Below are 16853 nucleotides of genomic sequence, written 5' to 3'. Positions count from 1 at the left end.
GCATGTGCAAAGGGTCTGGGGCAGGAGGGAGTATGAAGAACTGCCAGAAGCTGCTGTGCCCTGGGGTTCAGACAGTGTGGAAGGGGGACTACAGGAGGCTGAGGAGATAGACAGGGACTGGACCATAAAAGATCTGTGGGTCATGATGCGCGTTTTGGTCTTTATCCTAAAAGTGATGGAAAGTTGGTGAACAGTTTGAAGCAGGAGAGGAATGTGATCAGATCTGCATTGCAAAAAGACCAATTCTTGGCTCTTCTAGGAAACTGGACTGGAGAAGGCCAGAATACGTGGAAATGGCCTGTCAGTAGGACATTGTACTGATCCAGGGAAGAGATGATGGGTGCTCAGACCAAGACGGTCGGCTGAAGATATAGAGAGGTTCCAGGGAGGCATTCTAGATGCTTAGGAATTAGGACAGAACTTTGTGGTACAAGGAACATGGGGATGAGAAGGAAGGTGTCCAGGTTGACCCCCAGGTTACTAACCTGCACAGCGGGATGAGAGTGGTCCATTCACTAAGCCAGGAGACCCTAGGACGTGTGGCTACTTTGAGGTGCGGGGGAGAGGTCCAAGTGAGGATGCCAAGCAGGTAACTGCCTCCACTGACAGATGAACAAGACTGTGGCACTGATGAGATCAGCTGGGGAAAAGGGCTTAGCCCCAAGCCTGGAGGAAATCTCAGATGTCGAGGTCACATGGAGGAGAATATAGGAAAGGAAACGGAGGTAGAGTGCTCAGATGCGGGAGAAAAATCAGGGCATATAACCAAGCCAAGGGGAGGGAGTGCTTCAAGAAGGAGGGGGAGGAAAGGTTAGGACAGCCAAAATCCTGTGAGGGCCAAGAAAGCCAAGACCTGGAAAATGTCATTAAATTCAGGCTTATGGAGGCTACAGGTGACCTTAGTGAGACTCAGTGAACAAAGGGATGGCAGCTGGAGAGGATCCATGCTAATATGAAGGAACTATCTGAAAAGGGTATGTTCCTTAATTTCAGGGTTGTGTGATGCACGAGTGTGTGCTATGAACACACCTTGGGAAGGAGTGTGCCAGAGTCCTTAACATTTTATCTGTGTACTTTTGTCTTCCTCCTTTTCAACAGCCTAAATGGGAACCTGATAAAACCAGAGGAGGCCAAAGTCTATGAAGACGAGAAGCGGATTATCTGTTTCTGAGAGGATGCTTTCTCCTGTGCATGGGGTTTTTGCCCCAGAATCTCAGCAGCGAATGCCACTCCGGGCAGTCTTTCGTGTCAGTGTCTTAAAGGGGCCTGCGGAGGCGGGACTATCAGGAGTCCACTGCCTCCATGATGCAAGCCAGCTTCCTGTGCAGAAGGTCAGGTTGGCAAACTCCCTAAGTACCCGCTACAATTCTGCAGAAAAATAATGTGTCTTGTGAGCTGTTGTAGTTACAGTAAATACACTGTGAAGAGACTTTATTGCCTATTATAATTATTTGTATCTGAAGCTGGAGGAATAAAGCTGTGACCCGAACAGAGGAGGCCAGCCTCAGCTCATTCCAACGCCTGCCATAGGGACCAACAGGAGCGAGTCGGCCACTGCTGTTTTCATTGAAGAGTTGAGCATGTGGCACAAAGTTGGTGCCAAGCTTCTTGAATAAAAGGTGTTTGATGGATAAGTATTATACCTGAAATATTTTCTTCCTTCTCAGCACTTACCCATGTATTGATACTGGTCCCATTTCACAGCTGGAGACACTGGGGTATATGCAGTGTGGGATTTGACTCCTCCAAGATTTTGTGGAAAGTTAGTGTCAAGGAAAGGACGCACCACAAGCTTTTAATTTTAATCCTGGAGTCTCACTGTCTGCTGGCGAAGATCAGAGAATGCCCTCTTAGCTCTTAGCTGGTCTAAGAAGAATGACGATGCCTTCAAACTCCTGCTTCTACTCAGGGCTTCTCTGCTAGGCTACCCTCCTCTGGAAGGCTGAGTACCGTGGGCTACAGTGTCTGGCCTCGGGAAGAAATGATTCTGTCCCCGCAAAGAAACAGGGCATGGCTTGCCTTTGTGGCCCTGGCATCCAAATGGCTGCTTTTGTCTCCCTTACCTCGTGAAGAGGGGAAGTCTCTTCCTGCCTCCCGAGCAGTTGAAGGGTGACTAAACTGGTGCCAAGACTTGGGGGATCAGCTGGGAACGGGGCCAGCAGAGCATGTTGGACACCCCTCACCATGGTGGGCTTGTGATGGCTGCTCATGAGGGTGGGGTGATATTACTAGATCACTTGTCCTCTTGCCAGCCCATCTGTTAATAAAATACTGAAAACACTCTTACGGTTGAGTCTGGAGTTTTTGAAGGGACTCGGCCTGGTAAGCACTCTGACTCCTGAACCCCATGCTGACTCACTCCGCAGCGGGGAAGGGGCTCTGGGGCAATGTGCTGTGAGGAGAGCCTGACAAAGGCCAGAGGCATTACCAGTTTGATCCTTCACAGGCCTCTCTGCCTACCAAGAGAGAGGAAGAGGCTGCGGCTGCCTCTGAAGTCTCTCCATCTGGCCTCTGAATCTCTTCAGGTGGCTTCTCAGAGGAAATAACTTGTGAGTAGGGGGTGGCTGGTGCCAGGACAGGCCAAGTGAGCCAAAGTTCATGCCTTCATCACGATGCCATGGTAGGGCCGGCAGGCCAGGTTCGACGTCCACTACCTTCCTCGGCTGTTCACTGCTGAGTGGAGGACCCAGGTAGGCCTGTGGCAAGAAGCACCAAGCTGCCAGGGGCAGCACGTGACAGGGGAAGGCGTGCAGGGCCTCCGGTGGTCCACCTCTGAGTTCTTAGAGTCCAAGCCTGGCTTTGTAGAGCAGCCTCTTAGGAAGGGGACCGTTGCGGGGGGAAATCGTGTACAGTTAACAACTACATGGTGGCAGTTCCCTTAAAGGCTCAATTTTGGTGGTTCCTACCATGTCCCTCCCAACCCCAGACCTGAGTATTCACATAATAATCACCCCAAGGCAGCAACTCTCTTCTTACTGCAGAATCTGGGCAGCAAATATGCCCAGAAAGAACGAGGGAATGAGTATGGCCCACTGAAGGTCAAAGGGGGAATGCCACAGACCTCAGACTTGCCAAGTCTTACCATGAAGTTCACTTCTTAGCAGACGAAATTCACGTTTTATTAAACTGCTAAAACTAAACCCTTGAGAGTCTAAAATTTACTCAGAAACTACCAAATGTTATTGCTTCTAGAGACTATCAAAATTAAAACTGCTGCCTCTAGGGAATTAGAATTTGTGTGGTATTGACTTAAATTCTACTTGGAAATACTCTGATCGTCCAGATGGCAAATGGTAGATTTTCTTTTTTGTTTTTTGAGACGGAGTCTCGCTCTGTCGCCCAGGCTGGAGTGCAGTGACACGATCTTGGTTCACTGCAAGCTCTGCCTCCTGGGTTCACGCCATTCTCCTGCCTCAGCCTCCGAGTAGCTGGGACTACAGGCACCCGCCACCATGCAAGGCTAATTTCTGTATTTTTTAGTAGAGATGGGGTTTCACCATGTTAGCCAGGATGGTCTTGATCTCCTGACCTCGTGATCCACCCGCCTCGGCCTCCCAAAGTGCTGAGATTACAGGCATGAGCCTCCGCGCCCAACCGGCAAGTGGTAAGTTTTCTATTCCTCCTGTAAAACTGAGAGCAGGCTCCTAATTCGATGGAAAGGTTCTCTTATTAGAAACAGCTGAGCTTCTGAGCAGACACATGGAGACTCTTCCTAATCAAGAAAAAGCCAATTGAAAAAACAATTCTGTAAATGAGGGCTACAACTCTTTCTTTCTACAGGACATCTTGGTTGATTTGGGAAAGAAGCTTCAGCTCCCATAGCTCATACCTGCACTTGTGTCAGGTCCAGGCTGATATGGAACTCCTTTAAAAGCCATGTGGAGTCACTGTGTGGCCATGTGGTATTAGCTCTCTGGAGTGCCCTAGCTGTGTGGCTTTGGAGCAGTCTAAGATGGCCAGAATCTTGATTTCCTCCTTGAAAAAACTGACAGAATCTGACTCAAAAGGTTGTTGAGAGGATTCAATGAGTCATGGAAAGTAGCTGGCACAGAGCCTGGCACAGGGTCCTCTTCAACGTTTGGCAGTTACTATCAAGCCAGCGGGTCTCGTTTCTGCTCATCGTCCCCTTCTCACTCGTAGGCTCAGGGAACTTTCCAGCTAGGTCAAATACAGGACTAGGAGTTCTCAAAGTAAAACTCCAAAATATTCAACATCAAGCTTCCTGCAATATCCTACCTTTGTCGGTGAAAAGCGTAACTGTTAGTTTTCATTATTATTACCAAAGAGCATACTGCCATTTAAGTGTCAACTCACTGAACACAGGGGGCACCTGTGTCTTTGCTGCACAAAAGAGCAGTGCAGGAGCTGGCACCACCCCATGGAGCCAGGCCCATGAGCTTTTGCCAAGTGGGAAGGAGCTTTCTGCTCATCCATATTTTGATTCACTTCCAGGTGGACCACAGGTCTGTTTCCAGTAACCAATTGCTTACTTACAAGAAAAAACCCTTGCGTTAGAGCTGAAAGGCAAAGCCATGACCATTAACCCAAGTCCATGAAGAAGAATTTTATGAAAGTAGAATGGCATTGTGAGGAGACTGAGACTCGTGTTACCAAGGGACATTCCAGCACTACCCACTCAACCTTAAAATGGAATGAACTGCACCCAAGACCAGCTTAAGACTCTTAGAGACATTAAGTACTGAAAAGGTTATAGGCCCCTCTGACCTATAATAAAAATATTTAGTATATTATAAAGTAAGTGCAAAGATGTTAAACAAGTTTCTAATTTTTCCCATGACTACTCGGGTGCTTTTTCAGGCCAATAACAAATATTAAAGTGTCTCAATTTTTTCCTGAACTTTTTTCTGTTATAAAGTGCATTTATTTTTGTTGTCAAAGCAATGTTGTTACCCAGTGTAATGCCTGTGTGACCTAAGTAAATTTCTTCCCCACTTTAACTCTGGTTATCTTTACGAAATAGGATGTCTGCAGCTAAAAGCTCCTCATCATGATCAAACCAGTTAAGAATGGTGGGATCCAAGATGGCAGCTCACTTGACCTCTGAAGAACCTCTAACTTCATTATAATCTAATTTCCATGCTAAATGACACTCCCCCCAGTGCCAAGACAGCAGACAATCACCATGACAATGGCCAGAAGAAACCATAAAAGGACAAAAAAGGGGGACAAAAATTCTGGTTCTAAAAAGTTATCTACCTAATTCCCAGAAAAGACATGAATATTTTCCCCCTTGCTTTTAATTCCCCAACCCCTTCATTAAAGATGCTCCATATCTGTGACTTCCTGGCTCACATCAGGGATGTCCTATATTTGTGATTTCTTGGCTGTCATAGGGGGATGCCCTATCCCTCACGGGCTGAGAAGTTGATTTGTGAGTCAGGTTCCCACATCTCAATTCTATGGGCATCAAATAAAGCCTGCACTGCTAGACGCACGCTTTTGATTTAGTGTATTGGCTTTGTGGCACCAAATAGGAAAATACTCCATTGTAGGGGGGATTGGCCTTGTCAATAATGTCATAAAGGGAAAAATTTAATGTTTATAATAACACAACACTAACACAGCTATTTTAATTTTTGTATGTAATCTTCCATGCTTTGCCTACTTTGAGACATCTTTTTACATAGCTATAATCACAGAGTACATTAGCAGTTATTTTTGTCATTTTCCCACATTGTTAGTCTTTATAATTATTAATATATTCTACCAGAATGTTTTGCCTGGCAATATCTAAGTTTTGCCTGGCAATATCTAAGTTTTCAATCTCCTCATTCTCCCAGTGAGGAAACTGGTGTCAGAGAGCAAAAGATACTCACTCAAGGTCACTTTAACTACTGGTAGAACAAGAACTAGAACACAGGTCTTCTGTCTGGTTTTATTTTCCCTCTGTTCTGATAGGGTTTGTGAACTTCAGTTCACTCTGCAACTGATCACCTTTCTGCCAAATCTATTACCTGGTGACACAGGATTTTTTTCTTGGCCACTTTGCAAGCCAGGGACCTCTAGCTGGAGATGCCCCACCTGGGTCTTGTTCAGTCATGGTACCTGCTGCAGGAGATGGCCTGCCTGGGACAAGTCTTGCTTGTGCACTGGTTCCCAAGTGCTTGTCCCATGCCCAAGAAGAATGAGGGTATGCTGACAATCGGAGAGTGAGCAAGGCGAGGAGTTTGAGTGATGAAACAGCTTTCAGTGGAGAGGGGATACAGGGGTGGTCCCCCTACCTGAAGGTGGGAAAGCCCCCCTACTGTGACTGAGTCTGGGGCTTTTATGGACTCAGAATGGGAAAGGGGCAGGTCATAGGTAATATTGGAAAAGGCAACATGCGATTGGTTAAAAGGCATTATTCAGAAAGAATCAATCAGGAAAGGGCAGGCAAACAGGAACAGAAGTTTTCACTCTCGGTTGTGGGTTTCATCAGGGACCAGCAATCCAGTCTTTCACCCCTCAGGCCGTTTTTTGGCTTTAAGGTGGGGTTTCACCTGGGACCTGCCCCATTTGCCTAGGCATTTGGCTGCCTCCTGTCACTATCACTGGTTCCAATCTGCTAGGGCAAGTTAAGCAAGATGGAGCTCTTTCGCCAAGGACACAGATGGGGTCTCTTTAATGTTCCTTCAGGAAGCCTGATCTTTTCTCCTATATCCAGGTGCTAAAAGTTGCAGGACTCTGGGGTCATGTCTCATGGCTGGAGTCACAGCCCGGGAGCACCCTGCAGAATGGCAGGTGACATCTTAGCTCTACAGAGCCAACAGCTTCATCACTGCTACAGATCCTCCATCCCCCAACCATGAGACTGGAACAAAGGAAGTAAGTGGGTGCATTCCAGAGAAGTAGAGAAGGTTGCAATTGAGTGACTTTCATCACAAGAGGGCAGCATGTGTCCAGTAATTAATCCATTATGTAAGTGGCCAAAGGATTCAACTGTGCAGGGGTCTGGTGACTGGCACATTGTTCTATTTAAATAAGACTCAAACCAAAGTACATTGTGTTAAAAACAATTTTAAGCCCATTCATTCATGAGTTCAAAGATATCAATAAGTGCAAGAGTCGGCTGAGGGCACATTAAAAGAACACTATTGTGGCAAGTTCTCTGGAGACTGAGGATCTAGGTTCAAATCCTGGTGATACCAGAAGCCGTGTGACCTTGGACGAATGACTTAGCTTTTCTGTATCTGAGCTCCCCATCCATAAGAGTTTATAAAACAGTGCTCTCCTTGCAGAATTGTCTGGTTGTGAGTAAATGAATTAATAGGTGTAAAGCACTTTAAACAGCACTCGGTAGCAACTCCTATTACCTAATGAGACCTTTTTCCTCCAGCACTGCCTTAATGAGCATCAGGGATAGGGCAAGAAAAAAAAGAGAGACTCTGCCATCCTTCCTAACTTTAAAAGCCCCTTCACGACACTGCCATTTTCAAACTGATAGCAAAGTCTGGTCTTTTAAGCCCAGAGACCAGAAGTCATTTCCAAGGCTGAATACCTGTGGGACTGGAACTAACTATTGTCTATATTTGAAATTGTCTTCAGTCTGATTCTGTTAAGGAGCCACGTGTCCCAGTGAACACATATCCAGAAACATAGATTAGGAAAGTCATAAACCGATTTGCATTTTGATTTGATTCCATAGATGTTAGAGTGTATCATCTGGCTTTCCACACTAAAATCATATGATTGAAGATTCTTTCTTTGATGTCAGAATGTGGTTCTCTTTCCAGCACTCCTTTCATTCACTGATGAACATTGCTCCTGATTTCCCTGCCTGTAGTAAAAATGAATGAGCAAGCTGGAGAGAAGACTAGGATGGAGGAAGATGAGAACAGAACAGAAAGGGAAGAAGGAAGTGGGTGGGCTAATTCCTGGAATCTTAGCTTCCACCCTCTATTGCCACTATCCTACTGGTGTGTCCGGGGACTGGCCTGGTGCCTGAGGCCATCAGCTGCATCCCAAGCACACTGACGTTTCCTGGAGCCAGTAAGCTCATCACCTGCCGAACAGCTGTGGGGACAGCTCAGCTGCCCACTGCTGCTTTCAGATTCCCAACTGGATATTCATTAGGTGATGTGTAAGATCTTCTTCCTTCTGCTGAGAAAATGTGCTTAGCTTGTTTCCAATTCACTTTCCCAGGAGGACTCACTGGTGGTCAAAACTCTTTCACTTGAATCTTCTAGTCCATTGCTTCTCATTATCACCCCTGTAAGGAGATAGTTTAGATATATTTTCCCCAATCTCTCTCCCATCCTGAAATTTTAATACCACTGATATACTGTGTTTGTTTATGTACAATTGCAGCCCTCTGAAGGCCACAAACCATCGAATATCTAGGTTCCTTTTTGTCTCCCAAGAATCAGTTTTGCTCCTGTGGGGATGATAAAGGTCTTGCTGAAAATCTCATCAAACCCTAGATAAGTCTTCTCACACTTGCTGTCTTCAAGAACCTATCACCCTCTCTTTCTGTGAAGAGCGATTTGCTTTCTGCACATTATTCAACTTTCAATACATCTTAATAGTTACGAATTTAACATTCTTATTCTCTTTTCACTCTATCCTAAAGACAGTTTTATCTATGTGTAAGAACAGTGCTTATGTTGGGAAAAGCAGTGCTGTTTGTGAAAGGGGAACAGGCCCTCCTAGTGGGGACAGTTGTTGTCTGAAGTTTTCTGGTCCCAGCTGCTTCAGAGATGAATTTCTGCAACATGTCCCGAATTACTGCCACCTGGCCTTTGGGGAGAACTTGAGGCTAACTTTGGCATTGCTGCTGTGCCAACTTCCCTTTCTCACTTTCCAGTTCCCCCTCCCGAACTCCCCCTCTAAGAGACCCAGGGCTGCCCAGAATTCCCTTTTAAAATAGCACCCAGGCCTCTGCCATTCCGGGCTGCCTACTTCCCACGTTAGCCCACCCCATGCCTCATTGCTGAGCTTCGCTAGGTGTTGGGGACATCAGACTCACTGAGCTAATTCAGAATAAAATGCAACTGTTTCACAGGACTATCCATGTCAGATAGCTTAATATCAGAAGAGGAGCTGGCTGATTCTAAAACTTTACTTAGAAACACAAAGGATGAGAAATTTCGGGTCAAGATAATCTTCAGTTCTCCTCAATTGTCTTCCCCAGAGTTCCAGAATCATTCCAGAGTATGGTTGGCATTTCTGAAAGGGTTTGATCCCTGCAACACCTTAAGCAGAGCTCAAAGTCCATCCACTTTCTACCTATCCAACCATCCATTTGTTTCACAAGTAAATACTGAACATCTGCTTTAGGTCAGGTACTGTGCTGGCTGATAGCAAATGGTTAGTGTCATGTCTTTTCACCCTACTTGCAAGTTAGTAAGTTAGACTGTTACTGTTTTGTGGATGCTGGCACAGGGTGCGAGCCTCCTGGGTTGGAAGTGCAAGACTTTATGATCCACAGAATGGTAGACAACATGAGCACGAGCATGTCTGCATCAGCCCCTGTGCCCCATAGCCCACGAAGACAGTGTGCTGGGCCACAGGTGGATGCTACGCATACAGTGGCTTTGCATGGCAGCTGAAAAACACTGAGCTTGAGGAACCTGCCATTTTATAGCAAGCAGCAGCAAGTCTGCTCTCTGAACTGGAGGGAGCTACTACTTTATCCTCAAGGTTGTCTGCTGCAAACATAATGTCTGCTGAGAAGCAGCCTGAGTAGAGTGGTCAGGACCTTGCCTTGTGTGCATACCCAGCAAGAATGTGCTGGATGCTCAGAACTCAGGGCAGATCACCTCTCTCAACAGTGAACTAAAAACATGCAGAGACCTTACCCTCACAGCATGTACAGTCTAGCGGGGAAGATGGATATATTTATTTAAACCACCAAGTGGATAATTGCCAAACTGCAACCATGATGAGTGCCCGAGGAGAGGTGCAAGGGCTTTCAGGGCCTATCATAGGTGTACTGATCTCGCTTGGAATCAAGGACACGATCTGCAGGGAGGACAGTGAGGTTCAGTAAATGAACAGCATGGGCCAAGGCCCCATGGCTCTGAGGAGCCTGGCCATGAAAACTGGAGCACAGAACTCAAGGAGGAGCATGGCATAGGTAGAGCTGGGAAATACAAGGTAGGGACCCACCCCAAGAGAGGCCAGTGTTTCTTAAACTGTATACTGTGACCTGCTAGGAGGTTGTGAAAGCAATGTGGTATACGCCCAATCTCTGTTTTTAAAAAATGAAACAGAATAGAATATCAGAGTCCACCACAGAGTAGCACCAAGAAGCAGTGACAAGCACGGGTCTGGACCCAGACTGCCACTCATTAACTGTACAACCTCAGACAAGCAACTGAACTTCTCTGTGCCCGAGTGGCCTTAGTTAAAGTGGTCATAAGAACACGTGCATCGCATGGGTTCTTACGGGGACTAGAGACGAATTACTACTCGCAGCATACCAAGAACAGTGTCTGCCAATCAGTAACTGCCATGCAAGTATTTGTTAATCAAATAAAGGGTAAGTATTGTCTTATGACACTTTTATAAAATACACATCAAGTGTACTGAGTTTCAATATAAACTCTATATCTTATTGTGAGTAAAGGTCAGAAAAGTTAAAGGATTTTGGTCTTTCACAGAAATGCGAAGCCCCTGAACGATTTCATCAGAGAGGAGAGGCACCATCAGGTTTACATTCTGAAAAGATGGCTTTGGCTGTAGTATGAAGAATGGGTTGAGGACCTCACGAGACAACCAGGTGGAAGGCTCTCGCAGAAGTTGAGGCAGAGATGATGGTGGCTTATGGGCGGGACTGAGAAACAGCCACAAGGACTCATGGGCACTGATATTGCATGCTGAGATCTTGAGAGCTGTTTTGTGCATTCTGTGGCTGAGTCTTCAATTAGTGGAGAAAATTTTGTGATGCCATCTGAATCCACCTGGAACATCAGTGCCTGTATTGGTCACAGCTTTTCTGGTGGCAAATAATAAAACCCTTCTCTGGGTATCTTAAACAAATGGGGGCATTTATAGGATAAATCTACTGGGGGCTAGCACACCAGCATGGAAAATGTGGTGGGGCAGGAACCAAGATAATTCTGGAAGGCTAAGAAATACACGAAGCAGGATCAACACAGCCAGAACTCCACTGATACATTCATGAATGACTTCTAATAGTACCTTCTTGGTTTTACTCTCACTATGCAAAGTTCTTGGCAGACACAGCCAATCAACCAAGGTCAGGTCACAGGCAATGCTTCAGCTGCTAGGAGACAGAGAGAGGGAGGACGTTAGCCCCTTTGTCTTTCACAGTGGGAGCTGGGGCACTGTCAACCACCCAGATGACTCACGGTGGGAGATTTTCCCAGAATAGAAAGGGGCCCAATGGGAATGGGTGAAGGATGGCACAGGGGGCAGTGATGGTACAGGGAATCAAGGATGATTCACAGGCTTCTGGATTGTGGGGTCATTCTGAAACTACTAGAAAAGAACTGGATTTTGTTTAGAGGGAAGGGTGAGTGAGGAGGAAGCACAGGGTCGGTGTGGACATAAATCGAGTTTGAGGTGCCCGTGAGATAAACAGCTGGAGATACACAGGGCTGGGGCTTAACGGAGAGGCCGAAGGTAGAGAAACAAGTTTGGGACTCAACAGGATATAGATGGTATTGAAGACGTGGTCAAAGATGAGGCCAACCTAGGGCAAGAGCAGAGTGAGAAAAGACCAAGCACGGAGTCTTGAGGAGTTCTGTCACTTAAAGACAAGGTAAAGGAGGATAACTCTTCAAAGGAAACTAAGACAAGGCCAGAAAGGTTGAAGGAAAAGCAGAGGGATGGTGGTGTGGTATTGAGAAGAAGTCAACCACCAGTAAGAAAGTTTCGTACCTATGAATATAGTGACAGGAAGGTCATGGGTCACCCTCTTAAGAGCTGTTTTCATGAATTAATGCAAGGAAGCCAGACTGAAAAGGATTGAGAAATAACTGGAAGATGAGGATATCCTTCAAGAAATACAATGTTGGCTGGGGCGTAGTGGCTCATGTCTGTAATCCTAGCACTTTGGGAGCTGAGGCGGGTGGATCACCTGAGGTCAGGAGTTCAACCCCAGCAAGACCAACATGGTGAAATCCCATCTCTACTAAAAATATAAAAATTGGCCGGGCGTGGTTGTGGGTGCCTGTAATCCCAGCTACTCAGGAGGCTGAGGAAGGAAAATCTCTTGAACCTGGGAGGCAGAGGTTGCAGTGACCAAGATCGTGCCATTGCACTCTAGCCTGCGTGGTGACAGAGCAAGACTCTGTCTCAAAAAAAAAAAAAAAAAAAAAAGGAAAGAAAGAAATATGATGTGAAGGGGACAGGATATGACAGTAGCTCAGAGGGGATATGGAGTCTAGGGAGGGTTCCTGCATCTGACTTAAAACAAAGGGAGCTCAATGTTAATGGCAAAGATGAAACTGGGTTCATTTCTTTAAATCCCAATTCTACTAACCTAAATATATGATGTATTGGTCAAATATTTTATTCTCATATATAAACCTGAAAAGTAAAAAATAAATGATTATCAGATATTATTAAATAGAACTTGATTCAGGGGTTATGAAAACAGTCTCAAAGTGGGATTCTGGTATTAAATATGTGACTAAGATGTCATATATATGTAAATGATTTGCCTAACTCTTGTACATATGACAGATTGCTGCAGTAAATAGTCCCCCAAAAATCATACTCCCCTCTACACAGGTGACTCACACTGGATAATGGCACATCAGCAAACACGATGCAAGTAGGAGCTCGAGACGTACTTGCAGATTGGGGTTTGCCCTCTCTTGCTGCTGGGAACACTTCCACCAACATGTGAAAAATCTCAGGCAGGTCTGCTGGAGACTCACGGTCCAGCTGGCACCTATTTCCAGACATGTGAGTGAGGCAATGCTGGACCAACTAGCCCCCAGCTGCCCACCTGCTCACTGTAGCCACATGAACAAGCAGGGGCAAAAGCCCAAATTTCTGACCCACAGAATCATGAGTTAATTTAAGACTGTGGTTTTAAGTCGCTAAATGTTGGGGGTAGTTTGTTACCCAGTAAAAGATAATTGAAACAGTACACAAAAGTTAAGGAAGGCTAACTGCTGTAATAATAAATAGAATGCTAAATATACAATGGCTTAAACACAATAGAAGTTCTTCTCTTGCTCATGTGAACAGTCCAAAGAGGTTTCAGATTGGTGGCAGGGGGGCTCTGTCCCATACAGTCACTCAGAGACTCAAGATGTCAGTCTTTTCCATCACCAATGAGTGGTTCCTAAGGTCACCTTGGGCATCATCAGCCAGACAGCAAAAGCAGAGAGAGCAAAGAGGACAGCCAATGGGAAGTTTTATTGGGCCCAGCCAAGAAATATGCCATGTCTTCTACTCACACTCCATAGGCCAGAACCTAATCACATGACCAAGCCTAAGTGCCATGAAGGAGTAGTTGCATGCCTAGGAAGATGAGGAAACAATATGATGAACAGCAGGTACTACAGAATTGTACTGGCTTTTTTAGAAAACAAAAATCATGTTAGATGCAGTATGGCATAGTGGGAACAGTCTGAGGGCCAGAAAGATCTGGGTGAGATTTTGGTTCCACACTTGTTAACTGTTTAACCTGGGAATAATACCTAATCCAGGTAGACCTTCATTTCTTTATCTACAAGATATGGAAATACTTTTTGATTGGGTTATTGTAAATTAGTGTAGTTTAATCTCTACACTTGGTAGAGTGCCAAGTACATGATCGGCGTTCAATAAACAGTAGCCACTGGCATTAACTAAATTGAATGGTATGATAAACAAACAAATATGGAGAGAAGAGTAACACTAAGCTGTCCAGATAGCAGGAATATTAGTCATGATGCTTCCAAATCAAAATTACTGAAGTTCAACTCAGTGTAATCAAAAAAGAGGGGATTTATTAGAATGATACAAAGAGATGAGGTGACTCTCAACATCAAAGGGAGACCTTTGGACTGGAACCCCTTTCAGGACTTCAGAGACTCAGTTTTTGTTTGTTTCTCCTGTTCTATGTCCACTTACATTCTTTGCTTCATTATCCCCATTTATAGACACACCTTTTGCCTCCAGAACTGCTAATTTTAAAATGTGTGATAATGGTATTTTAGTTTTTTTTTTAAAGAGTCCCTTTCCTGTAGAGATACACATTGAAGCAGTTACGGATGAAATAATATCAAGCTTTTGCTTTAAAGTAATACATTTTAATATATTTGGGGATAGAGAGTGCAGATGACAAGATTGGCCATGGGTTGGTAATTGCTGAAGTTAGGGGACAGGTGTGGCATTTCACTACATAGCCCTCTGTAGGGTTCTGCATCTGCAGATTCAAATCAGATCAAAAGTGTAGTTAGGTCTATGATGGTTGTGTCTATACTGAGCATGTACAGATTTTTTTTCTTGTCATTATTCCTTAAACAATACAATATGACAACTATTTACATAGCATTTACTTGGTTTTAGGTACTATAAGTAATCTAGAGATGATTTAAAGTACGTGGGAGGATGTGCATGGGTTATATGCAAATACTCTGCCATTTTATAGCAGGGACTTAAGTGTCAGCAGGCTTTGGTATTCACAGGGGGTCCTCAGACCAATCCCTCACAGATATTGAGGGATGACTGAACCATCCTCTCTACTTTCGTATATATTTCAAATTATCCATTAAAAAACAAAAACAAAGGCCCAACACTCATCTCGTCTTGGCTTAGCAATTCAAGAAAAGAAACAAATCAGGTTGGTCCATCTTATGTCAATATTTTAGCTGTGATTTTCTGCCTTGGTGAAATTTTTATGTAGTTAAAAGGTAAAAGTGATCAGCATTTTCATCCATTTGGGTATGACCTTTCTGGATTTTAAGAGAAATGAGTTAAACGATATACAGAAATCAGTTGAACTCACTACAATCTTTTCATGACCACTTTGCTAGAATGCTTTTCCCATTTTTCTTACATAACCTTATGAAAGGCAGAGCTATTTTGGCAGTGTTTTCCTCAAGCACCATTGTATTTAATAGAGTCTCAGGAGAGACAAGTTCAGAGAAAAAGGCACAAGGACTGCAAAAGTTATGGATCTATTTTCTAGTGATAGAAATAATAAGCTTTCAGAATAGTCATGTGTATACTGAAGGTATCTAGTCACAATGTCCAACACATCAGAGATCTTCTGGCCAGCAGCGCAAAAGAAAAAGAGAAAGAGGTTGAGAACTGTTACTACTGCTTTCTTGTATGATATATTTTCTAAAGGGAAAAAAGCTCTCTGTTTCTCTTTATTACACTCAAGGTGTGCATAGGTTTTGTAATCATGTTGTTTGAACTGGTTGATCTCATGTATTATGTTGATCACATAAAAAATAAGGATCAAGGGGAAGAAGGTATTGATAATCTTAGAAATAAAGCCTAGGGGTTGGGTGCGGTGGCTCACGCCTGTAATCCCAACACTTTGGGAGGCCGAGGCGGGCAGATCATGAGGTCGGGAGTTTGAGACCAGTCTGGGCAACATAGTGAAACCCCATCTCTACTAAAAATACAAAAAATTAGCCGGGTGTGGTGGTATGTACTTGTAATCCCAGCTACTCGGGAGGCTGAGATGAGACAGGAGAATCGCATGAACCTGGGAGGCGGAGGCTGCAGTGAGCCGAGATCGTGCCACTGCACTCTAGCCTGGGTGACAGAGTGAGACTCCATCTCAAAAAAGAAAAAAAAAAAAAAGAAAAAGAAAAAGAAAAAGAAAACCTAGGGATATAGGGAGCCAGAATTCCTTGGCTATAACCTAGTCTTTGTTCTTTGGCCAAAAAAAACAAAAAGTATATTTGGAATTTAACTTTTATAATTAGACATCTTTGCTAATCATTCTCAATTGTTATAACCAAATCAGACTTTTAATTTTCACAGATGTGCCAAATTGTCTGTTCCAAAGATGGGCATCACAATACATCCCATTCCATGTGTTTCTCTTGCTGTGCAACACTGACACTCCTTCCATCAGGTGGTAGAGTTTAGGAAGATCTTCATGTCCTCCTTGACCAGCAGGGGATGGTGGAAGTGACTCTGTGTGACTTGTGAGACAAGATCCTAAAAGTGATGCACTTCTGTCTTGTTCTCTTGGGATAACTGCTCTTGGAACCCAGCCATTGCAGTGAGGAAGTCAAGTAGCTCCATGGACATGCCACGTGTAGGTGTTCCGGCAAACAGCCCCAGCTGAGGTTCCAACTGACGGTCAATGTCAATTACCTGACGAGAATGAGTCTTCCAGCCCTGACCTGCTGAGTCATCGCCAACTCCAGCTGATACCATATGGAGCAAAGATGAGCTGTTCTGCCAATTAAGCCCAAATTGCAGATTTTTGAATAAAATAAATGACTGTTATCATTTTAAGCCACTAAGTTAGGAGTGCTTTGTTATGCAGCAAAAAATAATTAGAAGAACAAATATGACATTATTAAATTAGTAATGTTTTTGACTTTTAGTACACAGGGGATAAGTAAAATGTTGAATAAATATGAAAAAAGTGGAATTTTTCTGAAGCAGAGGGATGAATTAGCCATACATGCAGCAACATAAGTCGATTTTAATATATAGTGAAGAACTAATCATCGAAATACTATACAGGCCGTTTTCCCACTGCTATTAGGCCGTTTTTCCACTGCTCTAAAAAAAATACCTGAGACTGAGGAAAAAAAAAAAAACCCTGAGAAGAGGTTTAATTGGCTCACAGTTCTGCAGGCTGTACAGGAAGCATGGTGCTGGCATCTGCTTGGCTTCTGGAGAGGCGTCAGGGAACTTTTACTCACGGCAGAAGGCAAAGCAGGAGCAGGCATGTCACGTGGTGAAAACAGGAGCAA

At 44.4% G+C, this 16853-nt stretch overlaps 1 protein-coding gene and 1 long non-coding RNA gene across 12 annotated transcripts in view; one reads left to right on the top strand and one right to left on the bottom strand.

The window, feature by feature from the left end:
• NOD1 (nucleotide binding oligomerization domain containing 1) overlaps positions 1-2286 on the top strand; it is a 49320-nt gene extending 47034 nt beyond the window's left edge. For 6 of the 7 annotated variants that reach the window (XM_033194863.1, XM_033194867.1, XM_033194866.1 and 3 more), the window contains one exon: positions 1099-2286. In XM_033194863.1, coding sequence (XP_033050754.1) covers positions 1099-1171 — 73 coding nt within the window. In that variant the 3' untranslated portion in view covers positions 1172-2286. Of the gene's footprint in view, positions 1-876; positions 975-1098 lie in introns of all 7 variants that reach the window. The other variant, XR_004433310.1, reaches the window with a different exon arrangement.
• An 8256-nt stretch (positions 2287-10542) lies between these two features.
• LOC117072842 lies at positions 10543-15480 on the bottom strand. 5 transcript variants are annotated; one of them, XR_004432968.1, is made up of 4 exons: positions 12709-15480; positions 12449-12495; positions 11143-11227; positions 10543-10901 (listed from the first exon to the last, which is right to left on the bottom strand). It is a non-coding gene; the product is annotated as an uncharacterized LOC117072842 (long non-coding RNA). The 5 variants fall into 5 exon arrangements; XR_004432969.1 differs by having other exon boundaries at positions 11143-11224; XR_004432966.1 differs by having other exon boundaries at positions 10865-11227; positions 12709-12862; positions 13377-15480.
• Positions 15481-16853: the final 1373 nt, after the last annotated feature.

Source organism: Trachypithecus francoisi, unplaced genomic scaffold (assembly GCF_009764315.1).
Source record: "Trachypithecus francoisi isolate TF-2019V2 unplaced genomic scaffold, Tfra_2.0 Lachesis_group4, whole genome shotgun sequence".
Taxonomy (NCBI): Eukaryota; Metazoa; Chordata; class Mammalia; order Primates; family Cercopithecidae; genus Trachypithecus; species Trachypithecus francoisi.
This window is presented reverse-complemented; position numbering and strand designations above follow the sequence as displayed.